The 19339-nt window shown below is 35.5% G+C and overlaps 1 protein-coding gene and 1 pseudogene across 2 annotated transcripts; both read left to right on the forward strand.

Moving 5' to 3' along the window:
* The first annotated feature begins 821 nt into the window (after positions 1-821).
* LOC148914721 (uncharacterized) lies at positions 822-3071 on the forward strand (annotated as a pseudogene).
* A 10637-nt stretch (positions 3072-13708) lies between these two features.
* Positions 13709-18460, forward strand: LOC103339618 (RNI-like superfamily protein). 2 transcript variants are annotated; one of them, XM_008242944.2, is made up of 13 exons: positions 13709-13929; positions 14052-14111; positions 14477-14560; positions 15400-15530; positions 15621-15696; positions 15833-15903; positions 16175-16261; positions 16341-16413; positions 16514-16581; positions 16670-16738; positions 17280-17385; positions 17471-17591; positions 18035-18460. In XM_008242944.2, the coding sequence occupies exons 1-12, from the start codon at positions 13759-13761 to the stop codon at positions 17534-17536; spliced, it is 1062 nt and encodes a 353-aa protein (XP_008241166.2). In that variant the 5' UTR covers positions 13709-13758; the 3' UTR covers positions 17537-17591; positions 18035-18460. The 2 variants fall into 2 exon arrangements, with proteins under 2 accessions (XP_008241166.2, XP_088899219.1); XM_089043093.1 differs by having other exon boundaries at positions 13710-13929; positions 18076-18304.
* The last annotated feature ends 879 nt before the right edge of the window (positions 18461-19339 follow it).

The raw sequence follows: 19339 nt of genomic DNA on the forward strand, positions 1-19339 counted from the left end.
ACACCGTCCAATTTTATCATTCCATTAAGTTGACAATATGGTCAATCATTAACTGTTGACGTGGCACCAGTGGGACCCACTCCACCAGTGCTTTGACCATTCTGAGCATGCCAGTTGAAGGGCAGTTTTGGGTTTCGACAATTCAAAAAAAAAAAAAATGAACATCGCGCCCAAAATTGGGCACACTTTGCAAGAAGAAGATCGAAGAAAAAGCCGCAAAACGTCGTTAATCCTCAACCTCAGTTTAACCTAAATCCTAAATCTCCATAACTGACAGCAAGTTCTACAATTTCAAGAAGTAAGAAGAAATGAGTTGGGATTTCTGGCTCCAGGCGCTCTGCATCCTCGTACGGTAAGTTGGTTTAAATTTTTGCGATTTGGGATATCTGTGTTGAATGGGTTAGAGGTCGTCTGGGTTATTATGGTTTGAATGTTGTGTTTTATAATCTGCGTGGAATAGTGGGAGAAGTATGAAAGATTTTGTCAAATATAGGTGGCCTTTTTACAGATTTCGAATATAGGTGGTCCTTCAAGATAAGTATGTGCTAGCAATGTCTGCCTTTAATAAGGTCAAATTGTCTACTTTTAGTAAGGCAAAAGTGTTAGGTGGAAGGGTGTGAAAAGGGTTGTTTAATAAAATTTGGCCTTTTCTATAATGGTCCTAAACTAAAAATAATTGAAAAGTAAGTTATGATTTTTGTATAATGTGTGAATACTTTGTTTGAATACTGTGTTTTGTGTTGTGTTTTATGTTTTAACTGAAAATAACCAATGTTTGGGACATGTAATATGTAGATGATCCTGAATTGTTTTTTATTCAAATGTACCATGGTGGTCAAATTTGTGGTAACTGTTATGCTTCTGGCAGTGTAGCTTGGTTTGATTATTGTGACAAGGATAGAATGTCAATGACTGAGATAGACAATATGGTGAGGGAGTTAGGCTATGATGGGGTGATTAGTTATTGGTATAGTATCCCTATCTATAGCAACGGTGACCTAACAAAGCTTAATGATGATCAAGATGTCATAGACATGCTTGTATTTGTACCAGAGACAAAGCTAATAGACATCTTCCTACATCATAGGGTTGATAGTAATGAGGGTTGGTTTTATAGTCAATTAGGACCAAATTTTTTTTGTTGATGTAGAAGTTGATATTGTGCCTAACAGAGGAGTTGTGATTGAGGAGCTTAATGACAATTATAGGGCTATTGTTCATGTTGGTGGGAAATGCAAACAATGGACGTAAAAAAAAAAAAGTGTTGTGATAAAAGAGCTCAACGAAGACTCAAATGGGGAACAAAGTGGTAGGGGTACGAAAAAGCCAAGGGAATCTTGGGCAAGATAGGGTGTTTCGAAAAAGGAAAAGAAAAAGCAGATTACATAGTGAATCTTCTGCAGTGAAAAAAGACAAAGAAAAGCATTGAGAGGGAATCTTCTCGCCACATTGTAGACAAATGGAAAAGTAAAGTCAGTTCTGTTTTTGGAAAAAGGAGGACAAGAGCTTTTGGTAAAAGGAGGTGCAAAAATGTAAAAAAGACATGTGATAAAGAAGACCAAATGTCCAATACAGTGACTGAGGGACTAGTTGAGAATGAGGTTGTTGAAGGAAGTGTAGAAAATAGCAAGTTATCAAGATGTCATCCAATGAAGACAAGAAAAGTAAGAAAAAGGACCACAGTCTGTGAAGATGAGGAGAAGTCAGTAGACAATCTTAACTCTGATTTTGCAAATCCTAACTTCAGTTGTGATGATAATGATGATGATGTCGATTTTGATGAATGGGTGGACAAACAAACTGAGTGGGTTGGAGATGAGGCAAAAGGAAAAGAGCCAGAGTAACAAATGCTAGGGTTGAATCTTGGGATTAGGGTGCAGATGTTGAACTGGATTGAGGAGTATGATTCTGATAATGCGTAGCCTAAATATGACTCTGATGATGACACTTCAATGATAGATAGATGACCAGAGTTCAATCCGAAAACTGACATGGGAGATCCACAGTTTGAGGTTGGGATGAAGTTCAGTAATTGTAAAGTTTTTAGATCGGCTGTTAGAGAACAATTTATAAAGAGGAATAGGGATGTTGTATTTGTGAGAAGCGAAGCTTTCAAGTTAAAGGCAGTTTGTGCAGATCTAGATTGCCCATAGGAGATATATGCTTCCAAAATACAACACGAGAAGACCCTATAGGTTAAGAAATATGAGGGTGAACACACGTGTGGTATTGTTTGGGAAAACCCCATTGTGAAGTCTAGTTGGCTCAGTGCCAAATATATAGAAACATTGAAGAGTAATCCAAGTTGGCTAGTTAGCTCATTCATGGAAACTGTGGAGAAGGATTATAACACTGGAGTTTCTAGGCAACAAGTTTATAGGGCAAAAGAGAGGGCATTGAGGCAGATTGAAGGAATATACACAGAACAATACTCTAGAATTTGGGATTATTGTGAAGAGTTAAGGAAGACCAATCTAGGAACAACAACCAAAGTTCAATGTGATTTCAATGAACAATTGGGTCATCCAGTGTTTCAAAGGTTATATGTGTGCCTAGGTGCATGTAAAGCAGGGTTCATTGCTGGATGCAGGTTCATTATTGGATTGGATGGCTGCTTCTTGAAGGGTGTATATGGAGGGCCATTTTTAGCAGCAGTTGGTATATATGCTAATAATGAAACATGGGTGATTGCGTATGCAGTGGTTGAGTCTGAGTGCAAGGACTCATAGGTTTGGTTTCTGGAATTGCTGGTTAAAGATGTAGAGATTATTAACCAGTTTGGATACACTTTCATATCAGACAAGAAAAAAGGATTATTAATAGCTTTTGAACAAGTTGTTCGTAATAGTGAACACAGGTTTTGTGCAAGACATCTGTTCACCAACTTCAGATTACAATTCAAAGGGAAAACTTTGTCTGACAAATTCTAGGGCGATGCAAATGCAACAACTGTTCCACAGTTTGCAAGACAGATGGAAGAGTTGAAAAACCTTGATAAGGATGTTTATGCTTGGTTGACTGAACTAGAAAAACCTCCCAAGCATTGGTCTCGATCACACTTGAGCACTTGAGCACTTGAGCAAAGAATGATGATGGTCTTGCACACTTGTTTGTGTTCTATTAGCTGGTTTGGTTATTTTGTTATCAGAATACAGTTTTGCCTTTATTTGCTAGTTGGATTAAGTTATTATGTTATTTTGGAAGACAAGTTGCCTTATGTTAGGAAGATTGCTTGTGATATTTTGTAAGACAAGTTTTGTTTTTTTGGAAAACAGGTACTGCGTTTTGGAAAACAGGTTCTGTTTTTTTGTTTGTTTTTGGAAAACAGGTTGTGTTCTTTTGGAAGGTTGTAAATGTTGTTCTATGGCCTATTTTGTTGTAATGCTGCAAGTGGATATGTTATTATATGACCTATTTTGCTGTAATGCTGCAAGTGGAAATGAATGTGTTCATATGTTGTACAAACAAGTTGTTGGAATGAACGGGTTATTGCATTATCAAAATTTCACATTGTATGCAGATTATATAGCCATTCCCATTACATAACCAAAATGCAAAATGTTCATTCCCATTACATAACCAAAAACACACTGCTTTTCATACCAAAGACATAGTGTAGACCCTAACCAAAAGCACACTACATTACACCACAAGCACAGTACTTCCCATACCAAAAGTACAGTGCATCCCAAAAACACCCCATTTCATGGAAATTCCAAAGTCTTCAGCTTCAGTCCATCGGATCCATCATTCCCTCCAAAGAAGAACATTGCAATAAACATCCACGACACCATCAATGCTGCCCAAAGATCCTTCTCTTTGCCTCTAGCCTTTGCTAGTGAATTCTCCAACTTATCTCGCGATTTTAGCAACCTCAGAATCACAACTTTAGACCTTTCACACATTTCCACATCATACCAAACCCAGAAATCACAACCTCCTCTACCTTGCACAAAACCCACTATGTAAATTAATATTTGCACCTACTACAATTCAAAATCTAATATTTTGCACCAAATCCAATTTTTTTACCTTTGCACACACAGAGAATCGCCTCCCAAGATTCGAAATTGTCCACGAGGTTCGAATTCTCGCATTCTTACCACTCCAACACACCATCGCCGTATGCTCTATTTCTCCTTTGTTTTCTGGGTTAAGGAGCCAATACATTCGAATACACCTTTTGGACGGCTCACTTCTAAGAAATTGTAGATTTGAGCTCACAACTATGAAAATTTAGGATTTAGGTTAAACTGAGGTTGATGACGAATTTGAGGCTTTCTCTTCGATCTCCAGCTTTTGCAAAGCGTGCCCAATTTGGGCGTGATGTTCAGTTTTTTTTTTTTGAATTGTTGAAACCTAAAACTGCCCTTCAACTGGCATGCGCAGAATCATCAAAAGCGTTGGTGGGGTGGGTCCCACGGGTGCCATGTTAGCAGTTAACAATTGATCTTGTGGTCAACTTAACGGAAGGATGAAATTGGACGATGTTGAAAACGTTAGGGCGTAAATTGATAAAATTGATACTATGGGGTCCAATTTGAGAATGACCTTAAACCAACAGGGTGTCTTTTGTCGTTAGCCCTAACAATTATAAGCATTTTTTATTATTAAAAATTCAAATGTTACTTGAAAAAACACTTGAAAGTTATGCTAGAGAAACACCTTCGATGTGTAAATTTATCAACAAAACAATGGTAAGTTTTTTTTTCCTTCTTTTTTTTTTTTGTTAAGAGTTAAGACCTATTAAATTTTTTTTGTTTCCTCTAATAATAATGATGATGGTGGCAGTGTCAGATCCACAAAGGAACAAGCATGGTCAATTGACCCCCGCAACGCTAGAATCCGTCATATGAGGGGAAAAAATTAACCCATGCAACATGTTTGATGAAATGCTGCAGCACAAATTATTGAGCGTTGCTTGCACACGCAATGTGCTCCCCCTCTCCCTTATTTTTTTTCTTCCCAAGCGTCAGAGCGACGTCGTTCTAACTCAATTCTCACATTCAAATTGTAAATCCCCAACTCCAACTCCTAATCCCACCCAGCCTTCACCCAATATGATGACTTCCCTACCCCAACCACCCTATAGTAAGGGTAGACACGGTTTGGTTCGATTTGATTTTCTCCTCAAATTTGAATTGAAATCAAAACTTACACACGGTCCGATTTTGTTTTTATAGAAAGTGTCTATAAGAACCTAGTCAAACCGGACCTATGTGGTTTTGATTTGGTTCGGCCTGATTTCTAGTTTAAAAAGATAAAAATATAAATATGTGAATAAGAGAGAAATATGATGTATAGAAAAATATGTACAATGGATAAAATAAGAGGAAAAGAGGTAGAAGAGATAAAATAAGAGAGAAATAGGTAGAAGAGAGAAAGAGGTGAAGAGATAAATAGGAAGAGAAATAGAAAGAAATAGGCGGAAAAGAGAGAAAGATGGAAGCGCAACAAGAACAGATATGGTTCATTGAAAAGAAAAAGAAATTGAGCTAGAGTAGTTACTTAACATAACCGGTCCGATCCAATTTATACCAGTTTTTTTAGTACAAGAATTGAGACGGGAACTGATCCAAAGTGGTCCGGTTTGGTTTTCGAGCATAGGTTGACTTTTTTAGTTAAGTAGTTCAGATAATGTAAGTAGTTTGGAAAATGTGGGTAGTTCGAAATATAGTGAGTTGCAAGAAGTCTTGGCTAATCTTCCTGCAGATTCTGGACTTCGACCTCAAATGTTGGATTCTATATGATCCTTAACATTCGAAATGAAGTTCAATCTACAAAATGGTCCTTGTCAACCTAAGGGGTTTATATTCATCATATGCGTACTTGTGACAATTTTTCTCAATTGCAAGAAATTAGTAGTCTTACAAGAAAAATAGTGGAGAAAATGATGCATAGAACATTTAATTATGTGTATTTGTTTGTGACATTAGCCTTAACTTTACCGGTTGCAACTGCTTCAATGAAGAGAGCATTTTCGACTATGAATATTGTGAAAGGTCTACTTTGCAACCAAATGAGAGATTAATGGTTGAGTGATAGCTTACTTGTTTATATTGAAAAATATATGTGTTTTGCTTGTATTGATAATGAAACTATAATGCGATGTTTTCATGATATGAAAACTCGTCATGGACAATTGTAATTTACAATGTGGTTTTTTCAACTAATTATGAATTATAACATTATCGTTCCATTTTTATGGGTATATTTTGTATGGATATTTTTTAACCTTTTACATGTTGACCTTCGAAAAACTCATGAATCCGCCATTGAATGGTGGTTTTTTTTTTTTTTTTTTTTTCCATCATGATTTTGGCCTCAATGAGCTTAAAATAAGGAAGACAATTTTCACACTCTCCATTATCCATTTGCACTCATTTCTCTTATTTCTTTCTCTGCTTCAAAAATTGAATACATACAAGAAGAAAAGTAAAGAGAGGATGTTTTAAAACCAATTGCTTCCTATTCTGCAGACGTCGTCTGTGCACTAAATTACCTCTGTCTTGATGATTAAATTGTACTATCAGATTCGATTTCTGAAAGTGCAAGTCCTCACACATTCACATGATCTTATTTATTTGGATTAACTACACTTTAGTCCTTAGAGGTTTAATGTCAGCATCGAAATGGGCTCCAAGGTTTCAATTAAATCAATTTCATACCCAACATTTCAAAATATTACCAATTTACACCCATCGTTACATTGACCGTCAAAGTCAGACGCTAAATGTTGATGTGGCAGTTGTGGGACCCAATTCATAACCAAACAACATTTAGAAAGAGACCAATATAGGACCCACCCACTAACCAATTTTGAAAAAAAAAATTATATAAAATAAAAAAGCATTAAGAAAAAACCAACCCAGCCCCTTCTCTGTTCCCCACACCGACCCATCATTGGCCGTCACTCCCTCCATTTCCTCGTCTCATTCTCAACCTCTTCTGTCTAGCCACTCGTCTGCCCCAAATGAACCTAACCAACAACCCACCCAGTCGCACCCAAACCATAACCCGACCCACCCTACCCCTGACCATACAACCCTAGCAACAATCCCATCACATCAAAATTACGCATAACAAACAAAAATGGAGAACCCCATCTAGAAGCCCAACCCCTACGATTACAATCTGTAAATCTTAGGCAGGCGTTGGTGGTGGCACAAGAGGGAGGTGTTGGCAGTTGGCGATGTTGGCTCATGGATATTATGAGCAGTGGCAACCATCGAAACAACTTCCTCTCTCTCTTTGCAGACAACAAACTAATTTCTAAAGGGAAAGATAAAACAACCAAATCACCAAAACACACAACACACTCCACCATCAAAACAAAACAAAATCACAGTAACCAAATCCAATATTTTTATTAAAAAAAAATTAAAAAAAAAATCTCACTCTGAAAAAATCCACCCATAAATAACCAATTTCCTCCAATATCTCTGCATCTATCCATGGTGGGTCTGCATCTCTCCATCCTCTCCATCCTAGCTATTTTTGCATCTATCCACGTCCTCCATTTCCTCCACTGCCCTCCGACATTAATTGGTTGGTTCGATACTAGTTGTGTGGGAGGTTGTGGGTTTTTTTGCCCTGTCCATGGTGGAGATTTGGGTTGAGATTGTTTTTAGTGGGAATTATATGGTTATGGAGATGGAGACGATGGAAGCCAACGGAGTTGAGATTGAAGAGAAGGGGCTGGGTCTACAACTCTTAGGTTTTTTTTAAAAGTTTTATTTTATTTTATTTTATTTTATTATTTTATATAAAATTAATTTTTGGAATTGGTTAGTGGGTGGGCCCATATTGGTCTCTTTCTAAATGCTGTTTGGTTATGAAGTGGGTCCACGACTTCGTGACGCATTTAACGTCTGACTTTGACGGTCAATGTAACGGCGGGTGTAAATTGGTAATACTTTGAAATGTCGGGTATGAAATTGATTTAATTGAAACCTTTGAGCCCATTTTGATACTAACACTAAACCTCCAAGGACTAAAGTGTAGTTAATCCTATTTATTTATTAGCATCAAATTAAGGTGAAACTTTCCTCCACTTATTTTGTGGTGGGTGCAATGAGCACCGCCAGTCCTCCATACAACCGTTAAGTTTGAGCCAAGAAGGGGGAGGAAGGCTCCAATGATATATATACTCGTGGGCAACTTAGGTTATATGGCTAGTTATTATAGAAGATTCGGAGGAATTCAAATTTTGGACATCTTTTAACATTGAGTCAAAAACTAATAATACGTACACGTAGACAATTACACATTCATGGGCCTAAGTTTCCCAGCAAAGTTAAGCGTAAAAACAAAACAATAAAAATATAAATATAAAAAACAGAAAAGACTTGGGAAAATATGTTTGCCTGGACTTCCCCCATGTATGCCATAAAAATGTTGTTGCCTCTCTCATGTAATCTCCATGCTCCTTGGCGCGGTTTCCTTCACCTGGATTCTTATTTGCCCTGTGCGTTCAACTTATATATACAAAAATTTGGGATATGTATTTTACTTTACTGTTCCTGTCAGCCTAATCTTGTACGTACATCTGGTGGTACGAGCTGTATTATTGTCCGTCCGATAGTTACATCATATCTCAGTTAAGCCTGTATGTATTTCTGATGTGATGTGACATATACCAACCCAAGTTGAATTTGCATGAGAGAGACCCAGATAGAGGCATGGGGACCTCCATGCCGGGGGGACCTGCAAAATTGGGAAAAACAGGGTAATGCTGCCTTTTTGGAGTGTTTTTTAGCAAGCACTTTTGCTCGTAGGTGGGTTTGTTTCTTCTTTTCTTTATTTTAGAATTAGTGATAGATACATTGCATTTGGGGGTTTTTAAAGTGGGGGTAGGAATGGGTGGTGGTGGGGGTTGGGGAGGGACTTATCCTGGGATTCGAACAGGTGACCAAGGGGGGGAAGGGGGAGGGACCTCACTACTGAGGTAAAGCCCTTGGTCGGTTCATTTCTTCTTTAGAAAACACAAGAAAGTAAGGGTTCCAAAGGGAGGAAGGGGGAGGGACCTCACTACTGAGGTAAACCCCTCGGTTCGTTTCTTCTTTAGAAAACACAAGAAAGTAAGGGCTCGTTTGAGAGTGATGTTAGATAAAGAATTCAAATGAGAAGCACGTGTGAAATGTTTCTCCCCACAAGTGATTTTGGTCATCCTCAAAATTACTCATGAACAAGCTCTAATTCTATAACTCAAAAAGCACTTAACTATTTATGCTATAGACATCGTAAAAAATGCTTGTCAACTTACAATTACCATAAATATTTTCGAATTTTTACCAATATCAATATTTTATCCTTTTTTTTTATCGAATTAAACACCTCTATTCTAAGAGCCATTAACTTAGAAATATATAGAGATAGCAATTTGCTTAGCAATTAACAACGAAAAGTCAATACTTCTGTAGTAAAACTACTTAATATCAACTCTCTGTCACTCTGTGTGTCCTTTTTTCTCTCCACACAGCAGAGAAGCATGCAGTTTTCCTGGTTTCGTTAATTAAGTGCATTATTAAGTGGATCGACCAAAACAAAAAACTTTAATTAAAAAAATATATGCAAGAAAGTTAGCTCAAATGAAAGAACATTAATGTCGGCAGAATGCTAGCTATCTGTTTCGTATAAAAACAAGAAAAAGGACAGTTAGCTAAGGAGGGGATGTTTGCCTTTGGGTCGCTTCGCTTGTTATTTTCCTTCATGGATATGGAAAATCCAGTACCCTTTTCAATGGGTGACTAGCTTAGCTAGCTAGCTAGTCGAGGCTCTGAAAATGAGAAATAGTTGTAGTGGAGAGTACGTACTTTTGGTATCCCAGGCCAGCAACAGGTAGGTAGCTGGCCATGCAATGTGATTTTCTCTTTTTTTGTCATCTAGGGCCCCTTGCTATGGAAATCAAAGCTTTGCCATTTGATAACTATTTTAATTTAAGTTTTTTGTTTTTATTTTTTGTGTTAAAGTAAAGAAACAAGAGGGAGAATGAGAGTGAAGATGGGATTGAGAGAGAAGATATGAGAGGGGAGGATGGGAGGAAGGAGTAACAAAAGTGTAAACAAAAACTAAAAACCGAAATCTATTTGAAATTGTTTTCACTTTTGTTACTCCTCCATCCCATCCTCCCCTCTCATCCTCTCTCTCAATCTCTTCCTCACTCTCATTTTCCATTATACTCTAGCACAAAAAATAAAAGCTAAACACTAAAAACTAAAATTGAAATAGTTATCAAACGGGCGCTTAGCTTTTTATAAAATCATATCAAAGGGTTCCCTTTTCTAGCTAAATGTTACAAAAATTTGCTATAAAATAATTTTGGTTTGTGATGTTTTTAGTAACTGTGATTTGTGAGATTTGAACTCATGACATCTACCAACAAAGTAGAGACAGAGTAATAGTCACTGATGTAAAACCATTTTAGTTTTATTTTTTAAATTAATTTTTTATAAACCAAAATCCCTCACTCAAAATCTCCTTATATTGAGAAATTTATCAAATAATTTTACATATAGAGAGCTTCAGTTCCCTCAAATAAGCTTATTTGAGGGACACCCTTGTAGAACCCATCAAGCATTTTATTTCAATGATCTAAACCGTCTATATATTACATTTATCATATTATCCTCATTTAATTAATAATTTCAATTCTTAATGTTTATATTAATAGAAAAGTTGATAGAGGTCCAAAAATCCAACTAATAGTTGGGTCTAGTCCTTCAATAATTGTTTGTTGATACAAGTCATTTGACTAGTTTGCCATGTAGATTACATTCCATTTTTGACATGCTGACTCAATCATTTGTATTTAAATTTTTTGTTCCTATTATATGCCTATTGTATAAAACGGGTAAGATGAGGATTTATAGGCCATTAATGATCATATTTGATCATGTAATTAAAGGAATAATTACATTTTGAATGTAAATGTCGAAACATGCTTGATTTGTTCAAATTCCTATTTAACGTGGATTTTATTAATACACATATTGTGCATAAGTATGTTAATCCATTGCCACTTATTTTATTGTGTACTCCTTTTATTATTCGTTCATAATACAATTGGCCACTCATATACTATTATTGTTTTCTTTCCCATCTTTTATGTTTGTTTTAGTTTTTTTTTTTTTAGAAATGTTTGTTTTAGGTTTTAATTTCATTGTTGTGTAGCTTTTTGTAGTATAATGTTTTTTTTCCACTCTATGTACCTAAAGATAATAATGATTAAAATTTTCAATTGTTTCTCACCAATTGTCAAGTTGTACTATTTTTCAGTTTTACAACTTTGCGAAAGGGATTAATAATTCACATGTTGTTTTATTCCTCATCTCATTGTACTCGTTTATTTCTTCATGAACTATTAATATTATTCTTAAATTTGATAACCTATGCTCCAGGTACAATACCCTACTGACCATTGAAATTGATATACCTATCTAATAGGTATAGTACATATTTGATGCACCTCAGTACTAGGTAAAACACATATTGGATGCATCTCAATGATACATAAAACACATATGTTTAAAATAAAAAAAAGTTATACCTCCATACTAGGTATATTAAAAAATTAACATTATGAAAAAAGATTCCATCAAAGAATTTATAGCTAAAAGGTAGGTAATGCTACCAATTTAATAAGTTTCACTAAAACACAAAATTAATATAAAGATATTTAAAGATATAAATACACCCAAAATCCATCATTACACACACTAAACTAAACACAAAGTTGAGGTTATTTTGGTGTGTTTATGTTTTTTATAAATATGCTATGTCCCAGGATTGGGTTTATTTATAAATTTGTATTTAATAAAGCTACGAATATAGAATTCTAAAAAATATAGTTTCCATATTTATAGATGAAATTTGAATTAAATAGGTTTTTAATTTGTGAGGAATGAATTAAATAGGTTTTTTTCCATATTTAAAAGTGGTATTTGTATTTACTTGCCATTTTCAACCAATGTCATATCTTATAAATCTCTCGAATACGGTGGCTACAAGGTTTGCATACCTGGCCATACAATTGATTGGGAGGACTGCAATTGAAGAGAGCCTAATTAGTGTCCTGCATTCATATTATCTAAATGAAAATAGACCCATATCCAAGAAGCCCTTATATTAATCAAGAGCATTTTCTAGTATTTTGAATGTTTTACCATTCTCTGCCTTTTACTATATATATATATATTTGAATATTACATTTATGTTAATCATTTTTATCTTTATATTTAGTATTAAATATTAAATATTTTTCCTCCAAGTCCTTAGAAGTCATTTTACAAATGGCTAAATTTGTCTTTAAAGTTTTAAAGATAAAGGCTAAATTTGTCTCATTTGAACTTTTAGGTATGTGCGCCATTACCACATGAACTTTTAATTTTAAATTTTAACCACCTGAACTTTATAAAGTATTGCAATCCACCACCTATGTCTAATGCCATTAAAGTTTCTATTAAATGTAAGGGTATTTTAGTTCATTCACCGCACTTAAAGAGAATTATTAAAAAAAACTAAATTTTAAAAAGAAAAAGAAATAAAAATATCAATCACCAAAAATAATGAGGAGTTAGATTACTTGTGAAATTAAAATCCCAATTGAATGCACCCCCTTAAATTGGAAGAAATATGAGATTTTAGTAGGTTAGAAAACACACAAAGATTCAGGCCTTAGTTTTCACATGATTTTCATAGTTCTTGGAAGATTTGAAAAAGTAGAGCTATGGTTTTCATAGATCTTGGGAAGAAAAAAAAAAGTGAGTCAAATTCTTCATATGGTTTTTATGGATCTTGGAAGAAAAAAAAACCAACGCCAAGTTGTCTCCCCCTCTCCCCACCCAATGTTGTGCATACACCATCAATATCATTCAAAAGGCTAAAACAAGCCAAATAAAATACGTAACAGATAACCATAAAAGCATCTAATACACATCAAAACACCTCAAGCATCAACACCTCGACTAGACCAGTAGGGAAAAAAGCACTCTTCCCGACCTATGAAGATGCTTGAGGGCACAATAGAAAAAAAATAAGGGGGCCAAGAAGGCCATCAATAGAAAGAACTTGGACCAGTGAGGGGAGAAATTATAGAATAGTATGTTATCATTGGAGAGGGTTGACACACCATTAATTCCATTTCACCCTCGAATTGGCCATTAATACTAATATGTGCGCAACTCTATTATGCATACACCCTGCTTTGCCATTACATGCCCTTACATTCGTGATAGTTAGGTTAACTTTATTTTTTCATTTTTTAAAAAAAATTATGTTGTTTTATAATTATTTTTAATTATAGTGACAGAGGAAAATGCTCTTACATTTAACGGAAATTTTAACGGAGTTAGACGTAGGTGGTGGATTACAACACTCTACAAAGTTTAGGTGATTAAAAATTAAAATTAAAAGTTCAGGTGGCAAATGACACACATACCTCAAAGTTCAGGTAGTATTTATGCAAATTTCCTAATTTTAATAAACATATTATCAAAATCATAAACCAAGAGGCTAGTTATTAATAAACCACCAAAAGAAAAAATTACCAACACATCCAGCCCAATAAATGGGCCTGTAGAGAACTATATAATTGGATTGGGCTCATAAACCCGGCCCGGATCATAGCCCGATACCCATAATTAATTACTAAAGATACCCAAAAAAAGAAAGAAAAAAAATTGCAAACTTTCGTAGATATAAATAGTTTTTGGCGAAAAAGCAACGAACTCGGGAACCAAACTCACTCTCTGAATAAAAATGGAAGGGGAAGACGTAGAGGCAGCTGAGGAGGGGACTTGGAGCAGAGAAACCATTCCTAAGGTTCTGAAGATAGTGAGCTCAAGACTGTCTCAGAGAGATCTTATCTCTCTCTTGCTAGTTAGCCCATGGCTCAATGGAACTCTCGTCTCCTACCCTTCCCTTTGGCTGGTACTATTTTCTTTATTCTCAATATGAACTTTTTCTTCCTCTTCTTTCAACTTGAAGATTCAGATGGGTATTTGAGTTGTATGGTTTTTATGTGACAAGGGTTTTTTTGGTTCGTGTTTCAGCTTCTCGATCTTCGTGAGATGAATAATGCTGGGAATCGCCTTATTGCTGCTATTTCATTGGTTAGATATACCACAATTTACTGTTAAAGATGCTATATTTGTTTGATACCTGGAATTTAATGATGTATGAGTAATCCTTATCTAAAAGAACTAAAATAATGATCTGTGGGTGATCTTCAATTTGAATGTATGGCAAAAGAGTGGGTATTTTTGTACCTAAATCAAGTTTTGAAAAATAAAAACGGATGAGGGGTTTGACTGTTATATGTGGGAGTTATAAAAGTTCATTCTTGGATGATGTGATAATGGTTATTTTGAAATGATTGGGATGTAGAGTTTGCTTGGATTAGTATTTGAAATGCTCTTAGTGGATGATTATAGACACATTGTTATACTGATATGTTTTCATGGTGAAATGTTTCCAGCCGAGATATCGGCATGTGAAGCAGATAAACCTTGAATTTGCACAAGACATTGAAGACAAGCATCTTGAACTCATAAAGAACAAGGTAACATGCCATTCTAGTATGAACTTGTCTCAAATTTTATATTTCAAAGAACTATAACGACGTTGATTTTCTGATGTGTGAGAAAATTCAGTCGTATTAAATATTAATGATAATGCTTGTGAACATTAGAAGGAAGGTAAATATTGTAATGTTTGTAATGTTATTTTTTCATTCCATATTAAACCGTGTCTATACTTTTAACTAATAGTAATACAAATGCCTGACAAGGTGCATTTGGGATGTTGTTGATTTTCCAGCATAAATGCGGTATAATGGATTTTAATGAGGCTGTAATGTAGGCTACTGGCACTGATATTGGTATTCCTTGTTACATAGAAAGCATAGCATGAAATTCTTATAAAAAGCCATAAAATATTGTTACCTAATATATTGGTTGATATTTAAAAGGTATGAGAAGTGAGACACAGTTAGGACCTCCCTTGGTTGAGGTTAGGTCTATGTTTGGGTTAGGATTCACAGTTTCAAATTTCCAATTATAGAATCAACTAAGCTTCTGTCCTTATCTTTTAAATTATTTGTGGTTTGTGGAGCTGAAGATTTTACAGCACAAGGCATGTTTTTGTAGCATGAGATTGTGAATAGAAAGAAGACTAATTTCTCTGTCAGACCTAGATTTTCCCAACCTTTATAACTGCATGGTAGATCATCCGTTATTATAATTTGACTTTTTTTCTTCTGCACTATAGAATCTAGGTGACTTAGTTAACCGTAGTTCATATAAACTCTATGAGTACTTGGTGAAGTATACAATACTTTTTGTAAATAGATGCTTTTGAACAACTTTTGATTGTTTAAAAGAAAATTATGCATTTCTACAGTGTCTAGATTCCCTTCAAAACCTGGAGGTTTTGAATCTTAATGGCTGCCAGAAGATCTCTGATAAGGGAATTGAAGCTATAACCAGTGCTTGCCCTAATCTGAAGGTCTTTTCTATCTATTGGAATGTGAGGTGTGTAAGGTTGATTTGTATTTCAAATCATATTGCTAGTTGATGCTTTGTTCATTTTCAATGAATTTTGGAATGTCATTTGTGTTTCAGGGTAACAGATATAGGTATAGCACACCTAGTGAAGAACTGCAAACATATAGTTGATCTGAATTTCAGTGGCTGTAAGGTATCTGTCACTGGGTCCCATCCTACTTCATTGCTTTGCTTGTTGCAAACTATACATTACGAAACATACATGCATGGTATTATTTATTTTATGAAGGATTTTCTTTGAATGGAGTATTTTGATGTGGAAATCGCAGAATCTTTCAGACAAAAGCTTGCAATTAGTGGCTCAGAATTATCCAGAATTAGAGTTGTTGAACCTGACCAGGTGAGAAATATTGCTCTTTGTTACATCATCTTAGCAAAGATCATTCTGTGAATGTTTCATCTGCTTTCATGTCACAACGTAGTTTTTTTCCAATTGTGTGGCTTCTGGGCTATGACCTGTCTAAAAATTGATCATTGACATGACATTCTCAGTTCCTCCTCTAAATACACTTTCCCTTTTACACAAAGGTCAAGTGGGGAGATGATTGTCCTTTGCAAAAAATATTACCTCCTCCTGGTGCTTACAGATTATAATTTTTTCTTATTCTCAGGTGTGTCAAGTTAACAGATTCTGGATTGCAGCAGATATTGCACGGTTGCCCATGTCTCCATAGTCTTAATTTGTATGCCCTATCGAGGTACTTGATGGAGTCTCTGTATAAATTTGAACTATGTTCTTCTTGCTGTGTTCTGATTGGCTGCATTTCCTTTGCTCAGCTTCACTGATGAAGCTTACAAGAGAATATCACTTCTTTCCCAACTTAAATTCTTGGATCTGTGTGGTGGCCAGGTAGAATTTACTAGATTTAGCTATGCTGATGTAACTCTTTAGAAGCCATTTACCAAACTGATGATAACTTGATAAGTACTTATGGTAAATCTCATTTCAGAATCTATCAGATGAGGGGCTATCTTGTATAGCTAGATGTAAGAGCCTCCTGTCTCTCAATTTGACATGGTAACTGAAGCTTCTGAATTCCTAACATGTATATGAAGCAAAATAGATACATTAATTACAATCTTAAACTATCTCTACCTTCTGATAGGTGTGTACGTATCACTGATGTGGGGGTCATAGCTGTTGCACAGGGTTGCACATCTCTTGAATTTCTCAGGTAAATCTTGGAAAGAAATTTTGAAGGAACTTAATGCTTGATACTGGCCTGTGCATTCTTGACTTGAGAAATATGAAACTCTGGTCACTTATGCAGTTATTATATTTGAATGTCTTTGACTATAAAAATGCCCTTAAGTTGCTGGTCTGCAAGAGTCGTCACTATTGTTGCTTTTTTTTTTTTCCTTCTTTATTTAGTAAAAAAACATGTAGAGACCAAGAAGCATGTTCATGCTACACTGGATTGAGCTGCAACATTGATTTTGTGCAATTGATTGGAGCTTTAGTTCCTTAACTTTTTTACTAGCCCTTGCTTGTGCAGTGTGCCGTTAAGTCAATAGAAAAAATTAAACAAAGTACATTTCGGAAATGTCTTGATTTATGTTCAAATCCCTGGTATCAAATTTTTTAAAACTATGTATGCAACATAAACTGAAAAAGTTAACACTTCGTTTGAGTGAACCTATATGGTTCCCATGCTGTTGAATGATAACCTGCAGGCATATTCAGCGATCTTACTGACTTGTGAATGAAAAATGCAGCTTATTTGGCATAGTTGGGGTGACCGATAAATGCCTGGAGTCCCTTTCAAGGACCTGCTCAAACACAATTACAACTCTTGACGTGAATGGCTGTATTGGAATTAAGGTAATGATCTAGTTAGTATTTAGTAGAACTTTTAGCTCCTAAAACTTGGAACAGTTTCTCTAATTGTATAGTTGTTCTCTTGTAGAAACGGAGCCGTGATGAACTGCTTCAATTGTTTCCGAAGTTGCAGTGCTTCAAAGTACACAGCTAATGCATATCATTTGTAACCTTGCGGATGAAATGGTTCAGTTTCCTTCCATTAAAAGGTATATCGTCTCAAGCTCTATCCTATTAGAGCAGACGAACCACAACTTGAGTAGATAAGAAATCACAATCTATCCATTGAAGTACTACTTTTGTGGCATGTCAAGTTCTTCTATTCAATCTTGATTAGCCTTACCAATGAGCTTTTGGTCTAGTGGTATTTCTCTTCCTAATGTTGGAAGTGGTCTCAAGTTCAAATACCTCCTCCCCCTTGATCCAAAAAAATAATAATAATAATCTTTATTAGCCTCATAACGCATAATATTTTTGTATCTTGTTCTTAATATTTGTAATGGAAAATATTATGGTTTCTGTAAGCTCCATATGAGCAAAAAACATATCTAATTGTTGCTGTGGTACTCCACTTCTGTTTATCACGTTATAAGCTTTTAGATATCTTCGTCTCTCTGGTCTTGTGCACTATTACCATATATATGTTTTTCAGGATTATTCTTGGATTCGTGGATATTCAATCATGGACATTAGAAGTTTTGGTGTGGACATGCAGTTTCATGGATGTGGCGGCTTGACTATACTCATCTTCAGTCCATCTTAATTTCCAAATGTTTGGGGTCTGCATCACGCTGATTGAGCTTACAGTCTACAAGTATGGCGCAAGTGCAATGTTTACTTATCACACTTTGGTTGATGTTAAAATTGCTACTCTGCGTGACAAACAAAATAAAATGTCATTGTCCTATTTTTGTAGCTAGAATTTCAAGTGTCATTCTGACCAAGAAATATTAATAGCTACACCATCTTGTTAGCGATGAACCTGCAACTATTGCCAAAGCAATCGTACTCTCAAGGTCCTACTTGAGCCTGTAAAATTACCAACAGAAGAAAGATAAAGTAGATTTTCACTAACCCATCTCATTCTTTTTATCTTTTGATGCCTCTCCATCATTTATTTTCTGTTGTGTTTTTTTGGGTTGTTTTATATATTCAAGCCTGATGCACAAAATTTGTACATTGATATGGCAAATAATAGAATGCCATGGCAGCGGTTGCAGTGATGCAACGTCATTCAGATACATCCGCAGATAGAAGGGAGGCTTATTGCGGGAATGAGATTGATTCTGATTCCAAGGCCTGGACAGATTCTTTGTACTTGTTTACCTAAAACAAAGCCAAGCTTAAGAAAACAAACATGTAGAGGAGAACAACTTGCAACCAATCATATTCCGTCACACATGATTATCCTCGAAACATGCAAGTTTTTCTCGTGGAGGAGGCAGACGACGGACTCGGAAAGGCTCTAGAAACCTTTGTGAGAAGGATTTATAAGAGAAAATTTGTTTTAGTTTAGTTCTTGCAAGGCTCGCATAATGCATTTGTAGGATGCTGGAAGATTGGTAACTTCAAGTTGGCAGGTTTCTGGTTTATTGGTAAGGACTGCAAAATTAGGGTTGAGAGATAGTTGAGGATTATTTGAACAAATTGGATGATCGCTTTAATCTTCCAAATGTGGATGACTATAATCTTTTAAATTTCTATGACCACGATTAAATACAAGCATTATTGAGGGATGGGGAAATCAAACCTAGGACCAAGTTATATGCAAGGATGAATGCTCTTAACCACTTTAACTTTTTTCGTTGACAAAACCGGTAGCAGAACTCTCTGTTGACAGCATTTTGGAAAACATGCGTTCCAATTCACTTTCCAAAACCCACGATTGTAGCCTAACCCATCAACCCCATGTGCATCCTGATTCAATTGAATTGTTAAACAATGGCCCAAATCACCA

Source organism: Prunus mume, linkage group LG8, assembly GCF_029339155.1.
Source record: "Prunus mume cultivar Tortuosa linkage group LG8, ASM2933915v1, whole genome shotgun sequence".
Classification (NCBI taxonomy): domain Eukaryota; kingdom Viridiplantae; phylum Streptophyta; class Magnoliopsida; order Rosales; family Rosaceae; genus Prunus; species Prunus mume.

Excerpts from the sequence above, each read along its gene's own strand:
- LOC103339618 (XM_008242944.2), top strand. The coding sequence starts at position 13,759 with ATGGAAGGGGAAGACGTAGAGGCAGCTGAGGAGGGGACTTGGAGCAGA. Across the intron at positions 16,262-16,340 it reads AATTTGTATGCCCTATCGAG|CTTCACTGATGAAGCTTACA; the intron begins GTACTTGATGGA and ends TCCTTTGCTCAG. Across the intron at positions 16,414-16,513 it reads TGGATCTGTGTGGTGGCCAG|AATCTATCAGATGAGGGGCT; the intron begins GTAGAATTTACT and ends ATCTCATTTCAG.